The sequence below is a fragment of the Eleutherodactylus coqui genome, chromosome 5 (assembly GCF_035609145.1).
Source record: "Eleutherodactylus coqui strain aEleCoq1 chromosome 5, aEleCoq1.hap1, whole genome shotgun sequence".
In the NCBI taxonomy this organism is placed as follows: Eukaryota; Metazoa; Chordata; class Amphibia; order Anura; family Eleutherodactylidae; genus Eleutherodactylus; species Eleutherodactylus coqui.
Genome location: NC_089841.1, coordinates 92,774,276 through 92,793,477, shown reverse-complemented (window position 1 = coordinate 92,793,477; position 19,202 = coordinate 92,774,276). Strand labels below are relative to the sequence as shown.

The window sequence follows — 19,202 nt, the reverse complement described above, 5'->3', positions numbered from 1 at the left end:
CGGAGACGGTAAGATACGGGGCAAAAACCGGAGTCCTCAGCAACTCAGCGAGAAGGGCACTATGGCTGAAGACTTGGGCCGCAGACATTACATCAAAAAATAAGCTCTGCGCCATCCCCTTCCAAGGGGAATATATGTTTGGGCCCGTCCTGGACAAAATCCTGGAAAAAGTCGGCGACAAGAGTAAAACCCTGCCCGACAGACAACCTTTCAGGAAACCATCCTTCCCGAAGAGGACGCGCCAGCCTCCTCCCGAAGTTAAAGGGAAAGGGAAGACTGGAAGATGGTCGTACCCCAAGGGAGGTCGGGGTAAGGAAGTCCAACCCTCCCCTGAACAAACAGGGGGTAGATTAGCGGGCTATCTAAGCCAGTGGCAAGGGGTAACGTCTAACCCCTGGGTACTCCGAATAATCGAAGCAGGGTACCAAATTGAATTCCACTCGCTACCCCCTAGGAGATTCCTTATAACCTCCCCGGGGTCCCTACAGGGGAAAATTAGAGCCCACTCCACTCGCTCTCTCTCCTCCTCTTGGGCAGAAAAAGGCCAGGCGTCTGCCGAGCAGATTTGCAAAGCGGCGACCTGGTCGAGTATACATACATTTACCCGACATTACAGGGTTAACGTCCAGTTGGACAAAGACCTGAGTTACGGACGTAAAGTCCTTCAGGCAGTGGTCCCACCCTAGGGCCACGTATAATTTGGTATACTCCATATGTAATGGGGGCGTCGGGATGACGCTCTGGAAAGACACGGATTACTTACTGGTAGTCCCATTTCCAGGAGTCATCACGACGGCCCATAGTTCCCTCCCCTTTAAGAATAATGTATGTTCTTCAAATGTAAATATGACCGAATAAAGGTAAAATTTGGTTTAGTAAACATTGTCCACCGTAATAATTTATAAGTCACTGAAGCACGGGTGGAAAGGGAGGTGCTTTTAAAACTCTTCCTGTCCCTACCTGGGTCAGAGGGCAACCTCCATATGTAATGGGGCCGTCGTGATGACTCCTGGAAATGGGACTACCGGTAAGTAATCCGTGTCTTTTTGAGTGTCTTACATTATCTCTAGTAAGGAGTGAAATTTTGAAAAGTTTGCCAAACTTTTGCAAAAAGTTCAGTTCTGTCCAAATTAGTTTGAAATGAACAAGAGGTTAACAAGAACCCCTAAACTGGTGTATAACACTGTCTAAGGGATTTAAGGGGCTTTCATATTTGTCGTCTCGGGTATCGCTCTTGAATGTTATACAGGGCTTTAATGGCTTTTAGACAGTGTTATACATGGGAACGCATGGGACTGTACCTCAACATCAAGAAAATTAAAGTCATGACCATGGTAAGCAATGGTACAGTGAGCATAAAAATTAACAACAAAGAAGTAGAGACAGTCCAAAACTTGATCTTCTTTGGATCCAAAATCGATTGCGACAAGCAGTGTTGACCCGGATAACACTTGGTAGGAATGCAATGCAAGGAATGGAAGAGATCTGGAAAAGCAAGGACATTAGCATTGCAACAAAAACCAGACTGGTCAATGCAATCGTCTTTCCCATAACGACGTATGGTTGCGAAAGTTGGATGCTCAGGAAAACAGTCAGAAGGAAAATTGATGCGTTTGAACTATGGTGCTGGAGGAGAATGCTACGGATACCTTGGACTGCCATGACAATGAACAAGGTAGTATTAGATCGTGTCAAACCGAAAATATCACTAGAGGGCAAAATCATCAAACAGCGGCTCTTTTTTTTTTTTGGCCATGTGATGCGCGCTAACTAACTGGAAACACTACTGATGCTTGGCAAGGTCAGGGGAAGAGAAGATCGGGACAACGAAGAGCAAGATGGCTAGACAAAATCAAGGCCACCACCAACATGTCAATCGCCGAACTGAAAGAAGCCATGAAAGACAGGAATACGTGAAGAACAGTGATCCATAGAGTCGCTAGAAAAATCTATAATGCTTGGACAGATCAGTGGCAAAAGAAGACCTCACCACCAAAGAACACAATGGCTGATACTGTCAAAGCTGATACTGGCATGGATATCACACAGCTGAAAGAAGCAGTGCAAAACCGAAAAACATGGAGGGAGGGAGCCTTGTGGGTTGCCGAGGGTCGTGAACCACTAAACCACAACACCACATAAAACCTGCTATCAGACTAATAGTTGATGATGTGAAACTTCCCACAGAGCCCCGTACCTGAATCATCAGATGACTCCTACAGAGAATTATTCTGATTTGGTTCGTATTTCAAAAAATAGTGCTATAAAGGCATCTACCATATACAGATATAGAATCACCATCCTTGAAGGATGCTATGCTAGGTCAGGAGTGCAGATCGCCGTGCCGCTGCTGTCATTCGCTTTGCATGGCAGCGGGACTATGCAAATAGAGTAGCCGATCGTGCTGATTCATGACTGATTCATGCAGTAACCTGCTAATGCAAGATTTTCCCCCTTTTTTTTTTTTTGCTGCCCTGCAGTTTGTAATCTGCTTAGGGGTGCGTCGACTCCAGCCATTTTGCCAATACTGTACTGGTCAAGACTTCCTCTCCCACACTTCCCATGCTGCTTTGCATAGCCCTGCTACAGTCAGTTGCAAGGCAACATCTGAATGACCGTTCTTCTTTTGCATGCAGTAACTAGCAAAGTCCCCATGTCCTTTTACTAGACAAGACCAATTCCTAACGACAGGCAGTGGTTTGCAAATATGCTGGAAGGAAGACCCCCTAGTGGTAGTCACTTCAAATTAGATTTTTAGCAGTAAAACAAAATTTTTTTTTTAAAGAAAGTATATTACAAGAAGATGATATATGTAGGCTGAGCGAAAACTTAGTCTCCATTTAAAACTGAACTCGCAAATGCTATGTTTTGACTTTTTTTCGTAAATACTTCTATAAGGGCTCTCACCGAGCGTATGCTACCGCATATTACAAGTTACCTTTCTTAACATTGAATTTCTATTGTGCTTCTCTCACACATCGCACAAAAAAGAATGTGTCACACATATCTTGGCGCTTATTACACCCGCATACACGCCAAGATGGTGTATGCATACTTGCTGTGTGCTCCCGTGCAGTAGGCTGCCAAAAAGGGCTCCTGAGATAGACCCTAAATGGGGATTTTTATAACCGGATGCGAGTAGAAGAGTGGCATCCTATCTGGAAGGAATTATCAGCACGGTCTTCCTTTTCTTATGACGTTCTAAGTGGGGCGTCTTCAGAGTTTGCCGCACTGTAGAAATCTTTGGCATGAACCTCCTTTTTGCTGGAATTATTTTAAAACTGACTAGAATTGCCAGATAACAGGAATTCACAAACAGGAAATAACATGCTGAAGCATAACTGGAAATCTGAGGCAACTGTGCCACAATCCTGCTCACTGTAAGCTGCATTATGCCTACCGAACAACCTTACTTCATCAAACATGGAGCCTCGTAGCAAATGTGACTCTGTTTATAAGAGACAAAAAGTCAGTCATTTAGTTACACTTGTGAATGTATGAATTAATTTTCTTGCTCTGTAGGCGTACACTGGATTATGGATAACTAATCACAGGGACGGAAAAAGTCTATAGAACTAAAGCTAAGCCCTTTTCACAGTAACAGACTAAAATATAAATGCTTTATTAGGGATATATTAAGACATAAATGGGCTAACACACAAACAAAAAAATATAAACCAGAAAAGTCCGTAACTTTTTGGTATACTACTGGCCTCCACTCAAAAACCGGATATGTGTGTGGGGCCAGATAACAGATCAGTGCTGCAAGCAAGTAGTAGGAAGAGCTTAGTCACTTCCTAAACTGGTAAAGATCATACAGCATCAAGATTTGGAGGTATGATGCTCCTCTAACTTGGTATTGAAGTGCTGTAATGATCTACCAGAGTGATTGCTGTCTTAGACAGTATCCAACATAGGGACGTGTCAATATCTCAAACTCTTTAACATCAATCACGGGCAAAGAGAAAAAGTTTTCCTATAATAAGGATTTTTCACAATCGGACACTCATAATCGGAGTGTTTAAATGAACTGTGCTCGACGCGTTTCCCCACAAGAAAAATTGTGGTTCATCAGGAGCTCAGATGAATTCGACAGGCATTCGTATAGCACTGTTTGTAGTAATGAATTAACCAAAGATGTTTAAGATGAAGTCAGATAATATAAGTGGTGCAGTGACTTAGAGACAATCTGTGTGATTGCTCAGTATGTCAGATGCATAGAAGCAAAATTGCATGTTAGGCACCAACTAAAGAGATACAGGTATACTCCCAGCATTAGTATGCAGAGTATGGTCTCTCTGCTCAATCTTAGCTAATGGGGGTTTGTAAGTAGGAAGTCTGAGAGATATTGCCCGTGATTGATGTTAAAGAATTTGAGATATTGACACGTCCCTATGTTGGATACTGTCTAAGACAGCAATCACTCTGGTAGATCATTACAGCACTTCAATACCAAGTTAGAGGAGCTTCATACCTCCAAATCTTGATGCTGTATGATCTTTACCAGTTTAGGAAGTGACTAAGCTCTTCCTACTACTTGCTTGCAGCACTGATCTGTTATCTGGCCCTACACACATATCCGGTTTTTGAGTGGAGGCCAGTAGTATACCAAAAAGTTATGGACTTTTCTGGTTTATATTTTTTTGTTTGTGTGTTAGCCCATTTATGTCTTTTAATATATCCCTAATAAAGCATTTATATTTTAGTCTGTTACTGTGAAAAGGGCTTAGCTTTAGTTCTATAGACTTTTTCCGTCCCTGTGATTAGTTCTCTATTTTGATGGCGGGCTTCCTTTCAAAGGATCTCAATACGTCTCAGTGGCTGTCTGAGGCTGGTGCGGTCTTTTCGGAGGGCGAATTTAGGTCCACATACCAGAATCATTCCATTGAAAAGTGTTTCAAAGATCTCACATTTTCATATCGCGAATATATAAGAAATTGGTGGGAGGTACAGGGTCTACAGAAATATATTGAGCATCGGATTGTCCCTAGGGGCCTACGGAACCCGATTGTACCACCTAAACGTCTCCAAAATCCCACATTCCTCAAAAAATGGGAAGATGAATCTACTCTAGCATCTCTAAAGTTTATCAATCTTTTACTAGACGAAGAAAAATCTACACTTGAAACAAACCAGAAAAAACTAGAAGAACATATAGAAAGAGCGAAAACCTTTAGCGCAGATCCCGAGTATTTAACAAAAGAAAAAACTTTACATCTGAATATTGAAAAATTTACGATCCAAATTAAAGATCGTAAACATACACAGTTCAGTCGAGATCTCCTTGATTTCAAGGATAATCGAGCCTATACCAACACCTTAGGCCGATCTGAAACTGAATTTAGCTCTTCAGATTTCTCAGAGAGCGAGTCACTTCCTTCTAGTCGTTCAACATCACGTCGTTTCAAAACACGTTTCCAACCTCGCAATAAAGGTCGCGGTAGAAAACCGCAGGAAACGGTTTTTGCAGAGCCTCCCATCTCCCAATATTTTTTGAGGGGGAGACGTGAAGGGCCTGCCCCCCCCCCCCCCCCCCCCCCCCGACATCCTCTACTCTGTCTCTTCCCCCAATCTCTCACCCGGACCATAGAGACTACATAGGAACGAACTCGAACATGTTACCTATATCTGAGACGGACCTAATTCCCATTGAAGACAAGTTGCAAGTTGTCAACTTGTCTGATTATAATCTTACACCACAGGAGCTGGGCCTGTTGGAGAGGGGGCTGTCCTTCGTCCCCACGACCCAGTTTGACCCGTTCGTGTGGACGAAGGACATCTCCCTCTTCACCCGCAAATTAAGATGGAAAAAATTTTTTGCCATCAAAGATAAAGAACGGCTCAGAGAAATAGGCCTGGATTTGGCTGATCTTCAGGGCCTTCAGATTCTACAGGATCTCGAGAATGAGAATATGAGAATTGAAGGCATGGGTCCTTTTACGGACCTTAAACCTTCCTGTAGAAACAACCCCCCGGCACTACATAGTCCGGAAATAGACATCTTCGAGAGATTGGTAAAAAATGATCTTAAAACTTTGAAAACCTTTTTAGGTCCACGTTCTAATCTGACACAAGGGGAAACTAAGGCACTTAAAAATCTTGACAAAAATCCTGCGATTATTATAAAGCCAGCTGATAAAGGCGGCAATATTGTGATTCTTAATAGATCACAATATATTGACATGTGCTGCCGACTTTTGAATGATCCCTCCACCTATGGTACTCTCTCATGTGACCTAACAAATTCATTTTTGGTCCTACTGCGTGATCTTTTACAACGGGAATTGGCTGCCGGAAATATTGATACCAATGAATACCGTTTCATGTACCCTCCAACTCAACCATCGCTACGTTTTACGCACTGCCAAAGGTGCATAAGGGTACTAACCCTATTAAGGGACGTCCTATCGTATCGGGGGTAAATAATCTCACCCAGAATGTTAGCATTTACATTGATAAGATCTTGCGCCCATACGTTCTATCATTGAGATCGTATGTTAGAGATACGATGGACGTCCTGCGTATTCTTGATGGTATTACAATCAATTCCGATGTCATCCTAGCATCATTAGACATCGAAGCACTGTATAGCTCCATCCCTCATGACGGCGGTTTGACAGCAGTGTCTTCCTTTCTCCAACAAAGGGGTGCACATTACAATAGCCATAACCAGTGTGTCGTTGACCTACTCGAATTCATCTTGAAGCACAATTATTTTGTGTTTGACTCCGAGTACTTCCACCAGCTCAGGGGTACAGCGATGGGGACGCCATGTGCCCCATCTTATGCTAATCTGTACCTGGGCTGGTGGGAGGAAAGGGTCATTTACAATAATCCACTCTGGTCCGACAACATCATCCTCTGGTTACGCTATATAGACGACAACCTCGTTCTATGGAAGGGGACTCCCTCATCTTTGGAGACCTTCGTTGATGCACTAAATGTGAACACCTTAAATCTACGTGTCACTAGTGACATCCACCCGACATCATTACCCTTCCTAGATCTTCGGATCTCTAAGAACGAGGATGGTACCATCTCGTCAACTTTGCACCGGGAGCAGACTGCTACCAACAGTGTATTGGGCTGGCAGAGTTACCATCCTACACCCTTGAAACACGGTATTCCTAAGGGCCAGTTCCTTCATCTTCGTCGTAATTGTTCGGACGAAGCTTCCTTCTTCCAAGAAAGTAAAAAACTGATGAAACGTTTTACAACAAGGGGGTACCCTGACGAAGTAGTCATGAAAGCCTATCAATACGCATCTCAACAGCCTCGTACTACATTACTAACACCATGAGTACGGGCCATTGAACACTCTCCACGAGTGATAGGCACCTTTGATACAGCTTCGGTGCAGATACGAGAGATTTTATCTCATTATTGGGACATTCTCAAAAATGATCCGGATATTAGAGATTACATACCTACGAAACCATGCATTACTTACAGACGAGGCCATAATTTAAAAGATCATCTCGTCAAAAGCCATTTACATCCTGACAAATCCAGACTGACTTGGTTAGGTCAAAACAGACCAGTAGGCACTTTTCCGTGCCATACCTGTGCCGCCTGCCCCTTCATTCTAAAAGCTAATTCTTTCACGTGTGCTGTTTCCAACCGGACTTTCCAGTGCCAAGATTTTATTAACTGTAAAACTCGTAATATCATTTACATGGCCACCTGCCCCTGCCCAAAAAACTACATAGGGAAGACGATACAGCAGTTCCGGCGCAGGATACTTGGCCACATAGGAAACCTAGAAAGACAAGAATCTACACCTTAAGGCCTCATGTCCACGGGGAAAATCAAATCTGCTCCGGATTTGTAACGCGGATTTGGGCCGCGGATGCAGTGCGGATGAGCTTAAAATAGTATTTTATTGCATGCGGATGACACGCGGATGCGTTTTTTTTCACGCGTGTATGCACGCGGATGGCATTTTTGCATCTGCGCGTGAAAAAAAATGCAAGGCCACTGAAAAAGAAGCCAAACTTGTAATCCGCATGCAGATTTCACGCACCCAAATAAATGGCATTTAACACCCGCAGCGGATTTCCCGCACCCCATAGAGATCAATGGGGCCATCCGGAGCGTGATCCGCACCTAAATGGAGCATGTCCATTTTTTTTCATGCTCCATGATTTTTCTAATTCACATTTATTGACCATCCGCGGGTATTTAGCTACCCGCGGGTGGTCAATGCATTCCTATGGGGCGCGGATCCGCGCGCGGGTGATCCGCTGCGGATTTTAATTATTATTTTCCCCGTGGACATGAGGCCTTAGCGGACCACATTTGGTCAACGCATAATGGTGATGCAAATACGCTAAAATTCCAAGGCATAGAATTGTTATGCACACATGGGAGAAGGGGAAATGTGGACCAGCGGCTGTTAGAAAAGGAAGCTGCATGGATATTTCGTATGAACATCCACTCGGCCTCAATGAAAGTTTATGCTTTAATTGTTTCCTGGATTAATTCAGTCAGTATTTGTGCCTTTTCCCTGGATAAGATTTATTAAAATGTTCTCCTCCGAATAGACGGTTCCATGTTCTCCTTCAGCCTGTATATCCTATTATGGTGTACATATTCGATATCAGATCATCTAAACATGTATTTGTGTGGCATTATACTTATTCTGCATTTGAGTACCATTATATATTACTGGATTTGCATACTTACCTGAAAGAACATCTTCATAATGGGTACCATCCATATTTGTCCTTTACAAATTATAATACATAAAGGAAAGTACAAACATTGCAAATACATCTTTATTTAGCAGCTTTAAATGTTTTGAATCCTGGCTCTGGTCGCTGTGGTTGCCCTCCGATCCATATAGGGCTTGCATTCCATCTCTTTTACCACCAGGACCTTCCTGGCGGTCATGTGACCATTCTTGTGATCACGTGACCATGTGATGATGTCACACGCATGTGCAGTATCCTCCTATGCTGGTAGGAGCTACTAGCATAATTTTTGAATAATCTGGCATAGCGGTGAGCGATCAGACACCGCTATGCACTGCTTTACTTAACCCCCTTGCCGGTAACATGCTGATAAGCATGTTACAACTTCGGATTCACATCCAAAACACTCTAATTAGAGCTGCAGTATGGATATTTGCATAGTCGGGTCCCCTTTATTTTTGAGAGCCGCTGATTGGCTCACTTATTACTCTCCTCCCATCAAGGCGGTCAAGTAATCAGTATATGAGAGGCTGACACATACACTCTTGCATTACCCCTGTGGCTCACCATCAGAGCCACAGGCTTTACCTCTTTATTTATTTATCTTTGATTCATGGGCATAACAACTACCCTCTGTAGGAAGGAGTAGATCAGAGAAACCTGCTGCTACTCTATACCTGGTAGCATGCAGGAAGGCTCTTTACACTACTTGAAACGAAGTCTATATTTTCAGCTTAGGTCTGAAGTTTAGTCTGGTTATAGAGGTGGCCACACTTATATGGTGACCATTTTCTATATACCTAACATCCTCATCTGATTTTCGTTATATCATCAAGATGAGACAGTCCTTGATGAGCCTGGGCTATTATTGAAACTGCCAAGCTGATGCTGCATCCAGATTTACAGCTTTATAGCTCTCTGTTACTCAGGGAGCCTATACTCTGGCTGCAGTTTCCATAATATACTGAGCCAATATCTCTCAGACTTCCTACTTACAAACCCCCATTAGCTAAGATTGAGCAGAGAGACCATACTCTGCATACTAACGCTGGGAGTATACCTGTATCTCTTTAGTTGGTGCCTAACATGCAATTTTGCTTCTATGCATCTGACATACTGAGCAATCACACAGATAGTGTGTAAGTCACTGCACCACTTGTATTATCTGACTTCATCTTAAACATCTTTGGTTAATTCATTACTACAAACAGTGCTATACGAATGCCTGTCGAATTCATCTGAGCTCCTGATGAACCACAATTTTTATTGTGGGGAAACGCGTCGAGCACCGTTCATTTAAACACTCCGATTATGAGTGTCCGATTGTGAAAAATCCTTATTATAGGAAAACTTTTTCTCTTTGCCCGTGATTGATGTTAAAGAGTTTGAGATATTGACACGTCCCTATGTTGGATACTGTCTAAGACAGCAATCACTCTGGTAGATCATTACAGCACTTCAATACCAAGTTAGAGGAGCATCATACCTCCAAATCTTGATGCTGTATGATCTTTACCAGTTTAGGAAGTGACTAAGCTCTTCCTACTACTTGCTTGTAGCACTGATCTGTTATCTGGCCCCACACACATATCCGGTTTTTGAGTGGAGGCCAGTAGTATACCAAAAAGTTACGGACTTTTCTGGTTTATATTTTTTTGTTTGTGTGTTAGCCCATTTATGTCTTTTAATATATCCCTAATAAAGCATTTATATTTTAGTCTGTTACTGGATTATGGATAAAACACACAACCACTTGTATGTTTTTTACATGGAATAGTCAATTGCAGTTTTCAATCGGATGCAATTGTATCAATGTCTTAAAATTCTGTAAAGTTAAAAAAAAATACTGCCTGCTGTTCAAATGCTCTAAGGAAAAACTAGTTTAACATTTAACTTGCTCAACCATGGTTTACTGATTCAGATTTCCGTTCAGTTATAGCTGTAGCTACACTTCTTTTTTTATTTTATTTTTTCACCAAGCCTAAAAAGGCCTCTGTCAAGTCAGCAAGGATGGCCGCATAGCTTTGCACCCGTAGCCCCACTGACTGTGCCGCTGTTTGTTTTTCATACCATTTGCCCATTTGGGCTCTTCTTGGATCCAGCTCCTGGTACTATGAATCTGTCAACTGGGCAGTCCCCACTACTCACTGTCATTGGATAATGTTGGACTCTTATTCAAGTCTGATGTTACCAATTGGCAACAAAGGTAAAACAAATCCTCACCCTATATATAAATTGCGGCATCCGGTATTGCAACATAGCCATGCTCAGATAATACTGGCTTGAATGTAGTACCATGGCAAAAAGAAATATGGCAGTGGAATAAAATCCAACTTTTTTGAGTTAAAATTAAAAGTGTATACATGGTTACAGTTCATGGTTCAAAAAATCTTCTTCCTACACGTTTCGAACTGAAAAGCTTCTTATTCTTGGTTGCTGTGACTGAAGGTACCTTTACGCAGGACAACTATCAGGCTCGTAAGCTGCCGCCCCACTGTGTTGCAGCTGTGCTTTACACAGGAGTGATAGCCATTCAAGTGAATGGAGGTGGAGCGGCCGGGGATCATTCCAGTCACCCACCTCCATTTTACGGTAAACAAGAGTCACTCACCATTGAGCGCCTCCTGTTTGCAAGGGCCGATAGTCGCTTTGTTTTTAGTTCTGCTAAAACACCAAGCAACTCCGATAAGTTAGTGATTTCTCACTCAGTGCCCTATCAGTGACCACTAGCTATTTTCAGCAAGAACACTGCTGTTTGAAACGCGTACACAGAAAACATTTAACTTTAATGCTATTACTTTTAACTCTATAAATAAGTTGGATTTTATTTCGGTGCTAGGTTATTTTTTTTTAATTATTTGCCACATCACTCACTGATGGGATAGGTGATAAATGTCTGATCACTAGATCATTAAAATGGGGATCCCAAACCCCCCCATTATGCAACCACAGTGACGAGGAATCACAATGACATGGCAATCAAGCAAGCGCCCTTCTGCTTAATTCAAAGTCCTTCTCTCTAAGGTTATGCAGTGAGGAGTAATGGGGGCTCTGAACTCCTGTTTTAGTAATGATGGTGCCCCAGCAGTGGAGAGGCCTGCAATTACACCTGTCCTGTGAATAAGTGATAAATGTCAATTATGGAACAATCTCTTTATGTACTGGTAGCATAGTCGTCTTACACTCTACCAGCACTTTCGGTGGTCAGAAATGGTCAGTCCTCCAGTGTGAGAAGAAAAATGTATATCTATTTTTTTTACCCCCCTAATGCACATCTGGGAGGATCCCACAGCAGATACAAAGTTTCCAGATTGAGCGTATGCTATCTTTTAACACATAAGTTACCTGATATTTCATTATTATATTTGCTCCAGGCTCCAGTCCAGCTGTTAAATAATTGTTCATAATATGAAGTCTTGGCTCATCTGTCATCTCTATTAATTTCCTGTTCTTTCAGAAATCCAAAGATGAGTCGGCAGCACTGTGGCTGGATGAAATACAGAATGGAATTAATGATGCCAACCAGGACAGACAAGATGCAAACAGAGGTATGTTTGCTTTACCTTTTTATCTTATGGTGTCATTAAACTTGTATTGAGTACTTTATCTACATTATTAGGGAATTGCCTTGTGGACTTTCTTCAAATATATTATTATAAGCCAAATCTCTCTTGCTGCATGTAAGAGCTATCCAAGCATCAGACAGCAAGAGGGAATTTAAAATCATTGACCACAGAACCTGTCAGCAAACTATAGAAAACCATGCATAATGACTTTTATATAGGACCAGTGGTCATTTGTATACTGGTAGCAAGACAACTCTGTGGTATCTGAGGTCCCTGTGGTTTTCGTGGTCTCTTTTGGATTCACTTCTTATTCTAGCAAGCTTGAGTGATTTAGCGACTGAATGCACTGCTCATAATTGGAAACACACTTTAATTACTTACCTGCATAGTGTCCTCACTACTACACATTGTATAGTGATACAGCAGAGGTTCAAATTGAACGCTAAGGCTGGGTTCACACGGAGCGGATTTGCCACGGAAATTCTGTGCGGAATTTCGCCGCGGCAAATCCGCATGCGGCCGCTGATCCCGGGATTAGCCAGCCAAGTTGAAATCTCGTCCACACGGGACAGCAAATCTTCTGCGGCTAATCCGACAGAAACCGCCGCTGCGGCGCGGATTTGCCGAAAGCAGCATGTCTATTTTTCTTTTTCCCGCTGCGGCCGCGCTCTCCTCTATGGGAGCGCCGGCCGCAGTGGAAGAGCGAGCGGAAATGTCGCTCTGCTAAGCTGTCTCCCCCTTCCCACCCCACCCCCCCTCACCGGCTCTCCGCTTACCAACTAGCTCCGCCCCTGTCCTGTCCCTCCCATTGCAAAGAGCTGGCAAGGGGCGGAGAGGAGGAGAGAAGGATGGGGGGCTAGTTTAGCAGTCACGCATTTGTAGCTTTGCTGTGCGATAAAAAGAAGCTTCCATTGGAATACATCAGAGCTAAAAAAAATTGCACATCACAGAAAAATAGAGCATGCCACGATTTTTTGTTCTTACATGAGAACATCGCTGATGGGAAGGAAGCCATTGTAAATCATTAGTTTCATATTCTGCTTTCTTACTGATTATCGCAGCAGGCGAAAATCACCCGATTTTTCTCACCCGTGTGAAACCACCCATAAACAGCAATCATTCAGACCCTCTCATTCACTTATACAGGGACTGAACGATTCTTGTTTGATTGAGCCAACGTTGCATTTGTCTGTCCACACGGGCTGCACGAGATTTAATGAGTTAATGGTGACATCACTCACTCGTTCAATCTATGGAAAGTCAGTCAAAGAGCCAATGTCCATAAGTGGAGTGTGGGCAATCGGCAGCCAAACTGTACAAAGTCCACAGTATTTATTGAAAGCCCATACATGGAGGAATCCTATACAGCACACACACAATGCGTTTCAGGGTGTATCTTCAGCCCTTTCTCAAGCATAAAGGTCAGGGGGACAACAAGCCATATATATGAACTTACCTACACTATGTAATGATGTCTCAGCCCCGCTGCACATGTTCACCTCAGGTGCCACCTACCATGCATTCAGGATGCTGCCAATTCACAAGAAGTGTCCATGGGAACAAGACCCTAAGTATCAAACTGCCATGACCAACGTGTGTTCCAAAGGCTAGAAGGGGCAGGACCTTTTGGCCGAGGAGCGCATCATACAAGCGGTCACATGATGATGATAATATTGTGACAGAATAGAAATAATGTAATACAGTATAGAAATATTAGTACATAGTTCCCAAATAACAGTATCAAAACGATTTAAGAGCACCTAGAGATGTCTGCTAAAGCTTAATGGTGGACTATATAAAACAAAAATAATTGGGAAGAACCATAAATGGTAGAGACCTCACATGAATTTTATTGTGAATGGAGGCAAGCGACCGGAAGCAATCTGCAGCCCGCTCCGCCTCCATTCACCGAACGCTTATCACTCCTGTGTAAAAGCACAGGAGCGATAACTGCAGGGACGACTGTTAGGCACGTAAGCGCTTGACAATTGTCCTGTGTTAAAGAACCCTAAAATATCTACTGTTTCATCTTGATCAGAATTCTACATCTAATTAGTAGTAATTGTATACAATTTAAATTCTGTCCAAATATTAGTATGTCCATAGTTCACTCGCTTACAGACGGTAAGGGGCGGAGAGGGGGAGGGAGTTTAGCAGAGATGCTTCTAAACTTCCTCCCACCTCCCTTTTTTGGCAACTCACATAGGCTCCCATAGGAGTCTATGGGAGCAGCCACCATATTTTGGCCAGAAGATGGTTCCAGAACTATCTTTTACGTCCACCAAAAAAAACGGCCAACCGCAATGCGCACTGCATGCACTACTTTGACTGCCCGTTTCTACGCACCGCAAAAACGGCCATTTGAACTGAGGCATTGAAAACCAGTGCCTCAGATGGGTAGCGTATATCTGCCGGCCGTGAAAATGGGGCCGATTATATGCTCTTGTGAATGAAGCCTTAAAAAGCAAAACTGGGTCTCGTTATTAAATTTAAAAAAAAACAACCCAAGAATGCTAAAAATACGCTAATCATGAAGGATTTTAAGGGCTTTTCCAGGAACTCTACTAACCATTGCACAATTTGATCTCTTAGTGATTGACTTTGAGAGACTGTGACTGCAGATAGAAGAGAGTCGTAGGTTGTATGGATTAAGGTACCTTTTGCATGTGGCAAATATCGCCTGAAATATAGCTGGAAACCCATGTTTTCTGTCAATAGTCATCTGTTGTACACCTGGCTACCGACAGGGCCCTAAGCGAGAAGTCACTTGGAGTCACTTGGTCTTTAGCTCAATTAAAAACCAAACGACAATTGGTCCATGAAAACAGGCAGTCGTTCATCTGTGAATGACTGCCTGTTTGCTGTGAATGGAGACAGGCGGAAGAGATCTCCAGTACGCTCCACCTCCATTCTCTGAACCACTATCCTCGTTTGTGAAAGCACAGGAGTGCTAGTCAGTGGGACAGCTGTCAGGCGAGTATTGTCTTGTCTAATGTTATCTTTAGGGATAAGTACGAGGATGAAGGAAAACTGCTTGGAGCGGAGAACTGAAACCAAGCTGTCTATTTATTACATGGACACCATTATTTGAGTGGTTGCAAGTAATATTTCCCCTGCAGTTGTCACTATGGGAGAATTGAACTGAGATTCCTGGCAAGCAGTTGATTTTGCCAGGCAGATTTATTCTGCAGAACCTTCAAGGCACATGGGGAACACAAACAATACGAAAGTTACAAAAGTTACGTATGGTATTCAATTAATCATTATAAGTGGCAGATATCGCATTAAAGGGTCATGAGACCGCACCCTTAAAGGGGTTATCAGATTGTTTTAAAATTTAAACTAACTGTAGTAAAACTTCTAAAATTTAAAAAAGTTATGTACCTTTTTTAAATCTGTCACTGCTGCAGCGTCAATGCTGCTGTGGTCCTTGGTGATCTTTACTTACAGCAATGCTGTACATCCATGTAATCACTGCAGCTGAGCAATGGCTTCAGCAGTTATGGAAACCTGTATGACAGGCACATGGCTGAGGCTAGTCATTGACTCCAGTGGTCACATGGATGTACGTAATGTCCTCTCTGAAGGACAAGTAAACAAAGACTGTTGGAGACCACTGGGGCATTGGTCACCATACACAGGTTCACCGGCCGGACTTATAGCTGGAATCTGACTCAGTCTTGTGAGCCTGCTCTCGGTTAAAGGGGACATTCAATTATTTATAAAATGTAAATATTACTAAAAATGTTACATCACTAAAGTATATCTGCTGTATCTTATTTTATGAAAAATGTTACAGTGGCTGCTGGTGTGGCAGAAATTAACCTGGCGTTGGAAAAGGACGAGTCCGAACATACATTACTAGCACTACAGTCATCCAATTCTGGACTAAAGGGAATCATACCAGAGTGTGCTGAAGTGTATCACAAAGACTTATCAGAGGCCAAGAAAAAGAAGGCAGATGAAGGTACCTGCACAGTATAAATATGCATCCTGACTGTGGGGAAAAAGCCTGTATTGCTCATATGTCTGTAGGTTTTTGTAACAAGTTTCCGGTAACTAATAACGGCTTAATAAATGCGTTACATGAAAATAAGCTATAAAGGCGTTTTCCAAGGGTGTGTTCACACGAACTTCGGTGCAAATCTCACTTCTTCAATTCCAATTCAAACTGAAGGGTTGAAAGCTGCTGCCTGCAGGTCTGCACCAAAATCTACAGCAAATCCGCAGTGCGTGAACACCTCCTAATAGAAGATATTGATCACATATGGCTGGGATATGCCATTGTTGTCTGATTGGGGAGGTTTGTCCACTAAGATCCTCATCACTTCCTAGAATGAAGTACAATGGATACTTCCAATTTTTCTGTAACAAAACTCAAATCACCTAGACACCGCGTCTAATTCAGAGGAAATCTGTTCCAGGTATAAATTGACGGGGCAGTCCCGTTCTCTTCACAGTTGAGAGTAGGTTAGCGCTGAGCACGTGTGGTAAACCTAAAAGAACCTGGAAACTATGGAGATTATTGACATCTGATGGGTGATTTAATTATCCCCTTAATTTTTTTTAGCAATTTATTTTCATAACTTAGTAATAGAGAGGGGCACACACTTTTGTTTCCAGTAGTAGCCTGATCCTTGACAGTTTTTATCCTAAGGGGGGGTCCTCTCAGTAGCCTCCTTACTGACTCTTGCCTTGGGCTGGTAGCCTTCTTAGCACTATGAGCTGGGGATACATGCTAATGCAGCTGCATGTCTCAAGAAGCTGCAACATGATTGATAAGGGAGACCCCTCAGTAATGCCACAGAGGCTATTCCCAAGGAGGATACTGGCTGGCCTACCAGTGTGCCTAAATTTCATCCTAAGGTGCATTTATATGGAACGATTATTCAAAAAGTCACTGGATCATTCGCTTTTGAATGAAGATCACTCAGTGTAAACAATCAGCAATTGAATGATGCACAATTAATCCGTTGGCTCATCGTTCATTCCATGCAAACATGAAAATCGTTGGCTTGTTCAGTAATCGTTTGGTTTAAATACTGATCACTCAGTCATTCTCATTCACTGATACAGTGAATGTGAACGACAGAATGATTTAGCAAGCCCACAAGCAAAAGGTTTATCTGCCTGTGTAAACAGGCTGCCTGAGTCAACTCTGATACCGTTTACTTGTCTGAACAGCAAATCGTTGCATGTAAAAGCACCCTTAGATAAACTGTGGATCTACTATAAGTAATAGTAAAGTGAGTTGTTTGTTAAAGGGACACTCCTGCAAAAACACATTTTTCCATCCCTGCACCCCTCACCTGATTGCCTGTCACACTCTGGAGGGTCTCCTCTGTGTATTGCCACTTCTATGCAGTGCTGCACCCTGTCTGATGCTTATCAGGCAACAGCTTGAGAGGATTGTTTACTTTTGGTTGTAAATCAATCCCATGATGCATCAGCACAGCATTTGCTAGAGGCTGTACCATTTCTGCTTGCTCGGAGAACTGTTTAATTAGTATTGCCTGCTATATTTACATAAATAAGCTACAGACAATAAGTATAGAGTCAGGAGGATGAGCTGTGATTGCCTCTATTATAACTGTGTGACAGGAGCTGTGTGATCATAATCTGAGTCTCGGTCTAGGCAGTTTGTGGTAGGTTTCATGTAATCGAATCACACAGACTGCGAAATTGACTAGTTTCAGACAGCATAAACCCAAATAAACCTGAGCTGGTCAGAACTGAGGTCAACTGACCATCTGGGAAAAAAGAGGCCAGGAGTTTCAGATAGGAAGGAATAACTAACCAAGGTAACAGTTGCCGACTTATATATACTGGGGGGGCTGGCTAAATAATTTAAGAAATCAAAGGGGAGGCCCTTTAAAGGGATTTTGCAGCACTACGCTATTGATGACCTATACCCAGGATAGGTCATCAATAGTAGATGGGGTTCACCACTCATGTTTCCTGGGTAAATCCATCACCTCCTTTTTCAAGCATAAACAAAAGCTTTTGTTTGCCATGATTGTGTGGTTGGGGGGACGCCTTTAGGCTATGGTTTAAATAGCTGTATAGCTGATCTCTCCATTAATAAAATTGGTACCGTGATTTGATCTCACTAGGTTCTGCGGAGACCGAAGAGAGTTCTTGGCTGAAAATAAGATTGAAAGATCTATATGACTACTATTATAATATTGAAACAAGTGAAGGCTGCTGGTCTCCTCCAGCAGGAATTACTCCGAAGACCACATGGCTTAGCCGAGAAGATATTCAGGTACTTTAGAAATTTGTTAAGGAAGTAAAATACAAACACCAACATTCAAGATGTATCTGAACACGATTGGTAATATACTAGGGTCGTCTAAGATTAGATAACATCACGTATCCATGGGCTGTGTCTGTTTTTGCGGGTCAGCTCTGCTCACTTGAGTGGGTTGGTGCTGCCATATCAGACACAGCCCAAGGGATAAGCATGACACTGTATCAAGAGTAAAAAGCCCTTTTTTTCCTTATGCCAGCATCTCCTTTACCAAAGCTAACAGAAGTGGGATTTGCAATAAAAAGAAAGTTTATAGTAATAAAATAGGCACTTTGTGCCATTAAACTAGTGAATGCACTAATGCAATTGGAGTTAAGCTGACTGTATAAAGATCTAGCAATCATTAACATGACTGGCACATCGAGAACTGGATTTACAGCATTATAGCAAATTGTAGTTAAATTAGAATAGTGTGTTAAATTTCATTTTTTGGTCACCTTGTCTTCTGAAAAACCTCATTTAAAAGTAATCCAAAAGGTTATATGCACCCAAACATGGTAGAAGTAGAAAAGTCACTTTGCTCCACAACACAAAACAAGCCCTCATACAGTCTCATCAATGGAAAAATAAAAAGTTATAGGCCTCAGAACACGGCAGCAAAAAGCATTTTGAAAAGGTGACGCTGAAAAAAAT

General features: G+C 42.5%; 1 protein-coding gene across 3 annotated transcripts in view; it reads left to right on the top strand.

Annotated features, from left to right (window-relative positions):
- Positions 1-19,202, top strand: part of IQGAP2 (IQ motif containing GTPase activating protein 2) — a 297,963-nt gene that overhangs the window by 223,255 nt on the left and 55,506 nt on the right. For all 3 annotated transcript variants that reach the window (XM_066602868.1, XM_066602867.1, XM_066602870.1), the window contains 3 exons: positions 12,151-12,241; positions 16,059-16,226; positions 18,373-18,524. In XM_066602868.1, the coding sequence (XP_066458965.1) occupies positions 12,151-12,241; positions 16,059-16,226; positions 18,373-18,524 (411 nt within the window). The remainder of the gene's footprint in view (positions 1-12,150; positions 12,242-16,058; positions 16,227-18,372; positions 18,525-19,202) is intronic.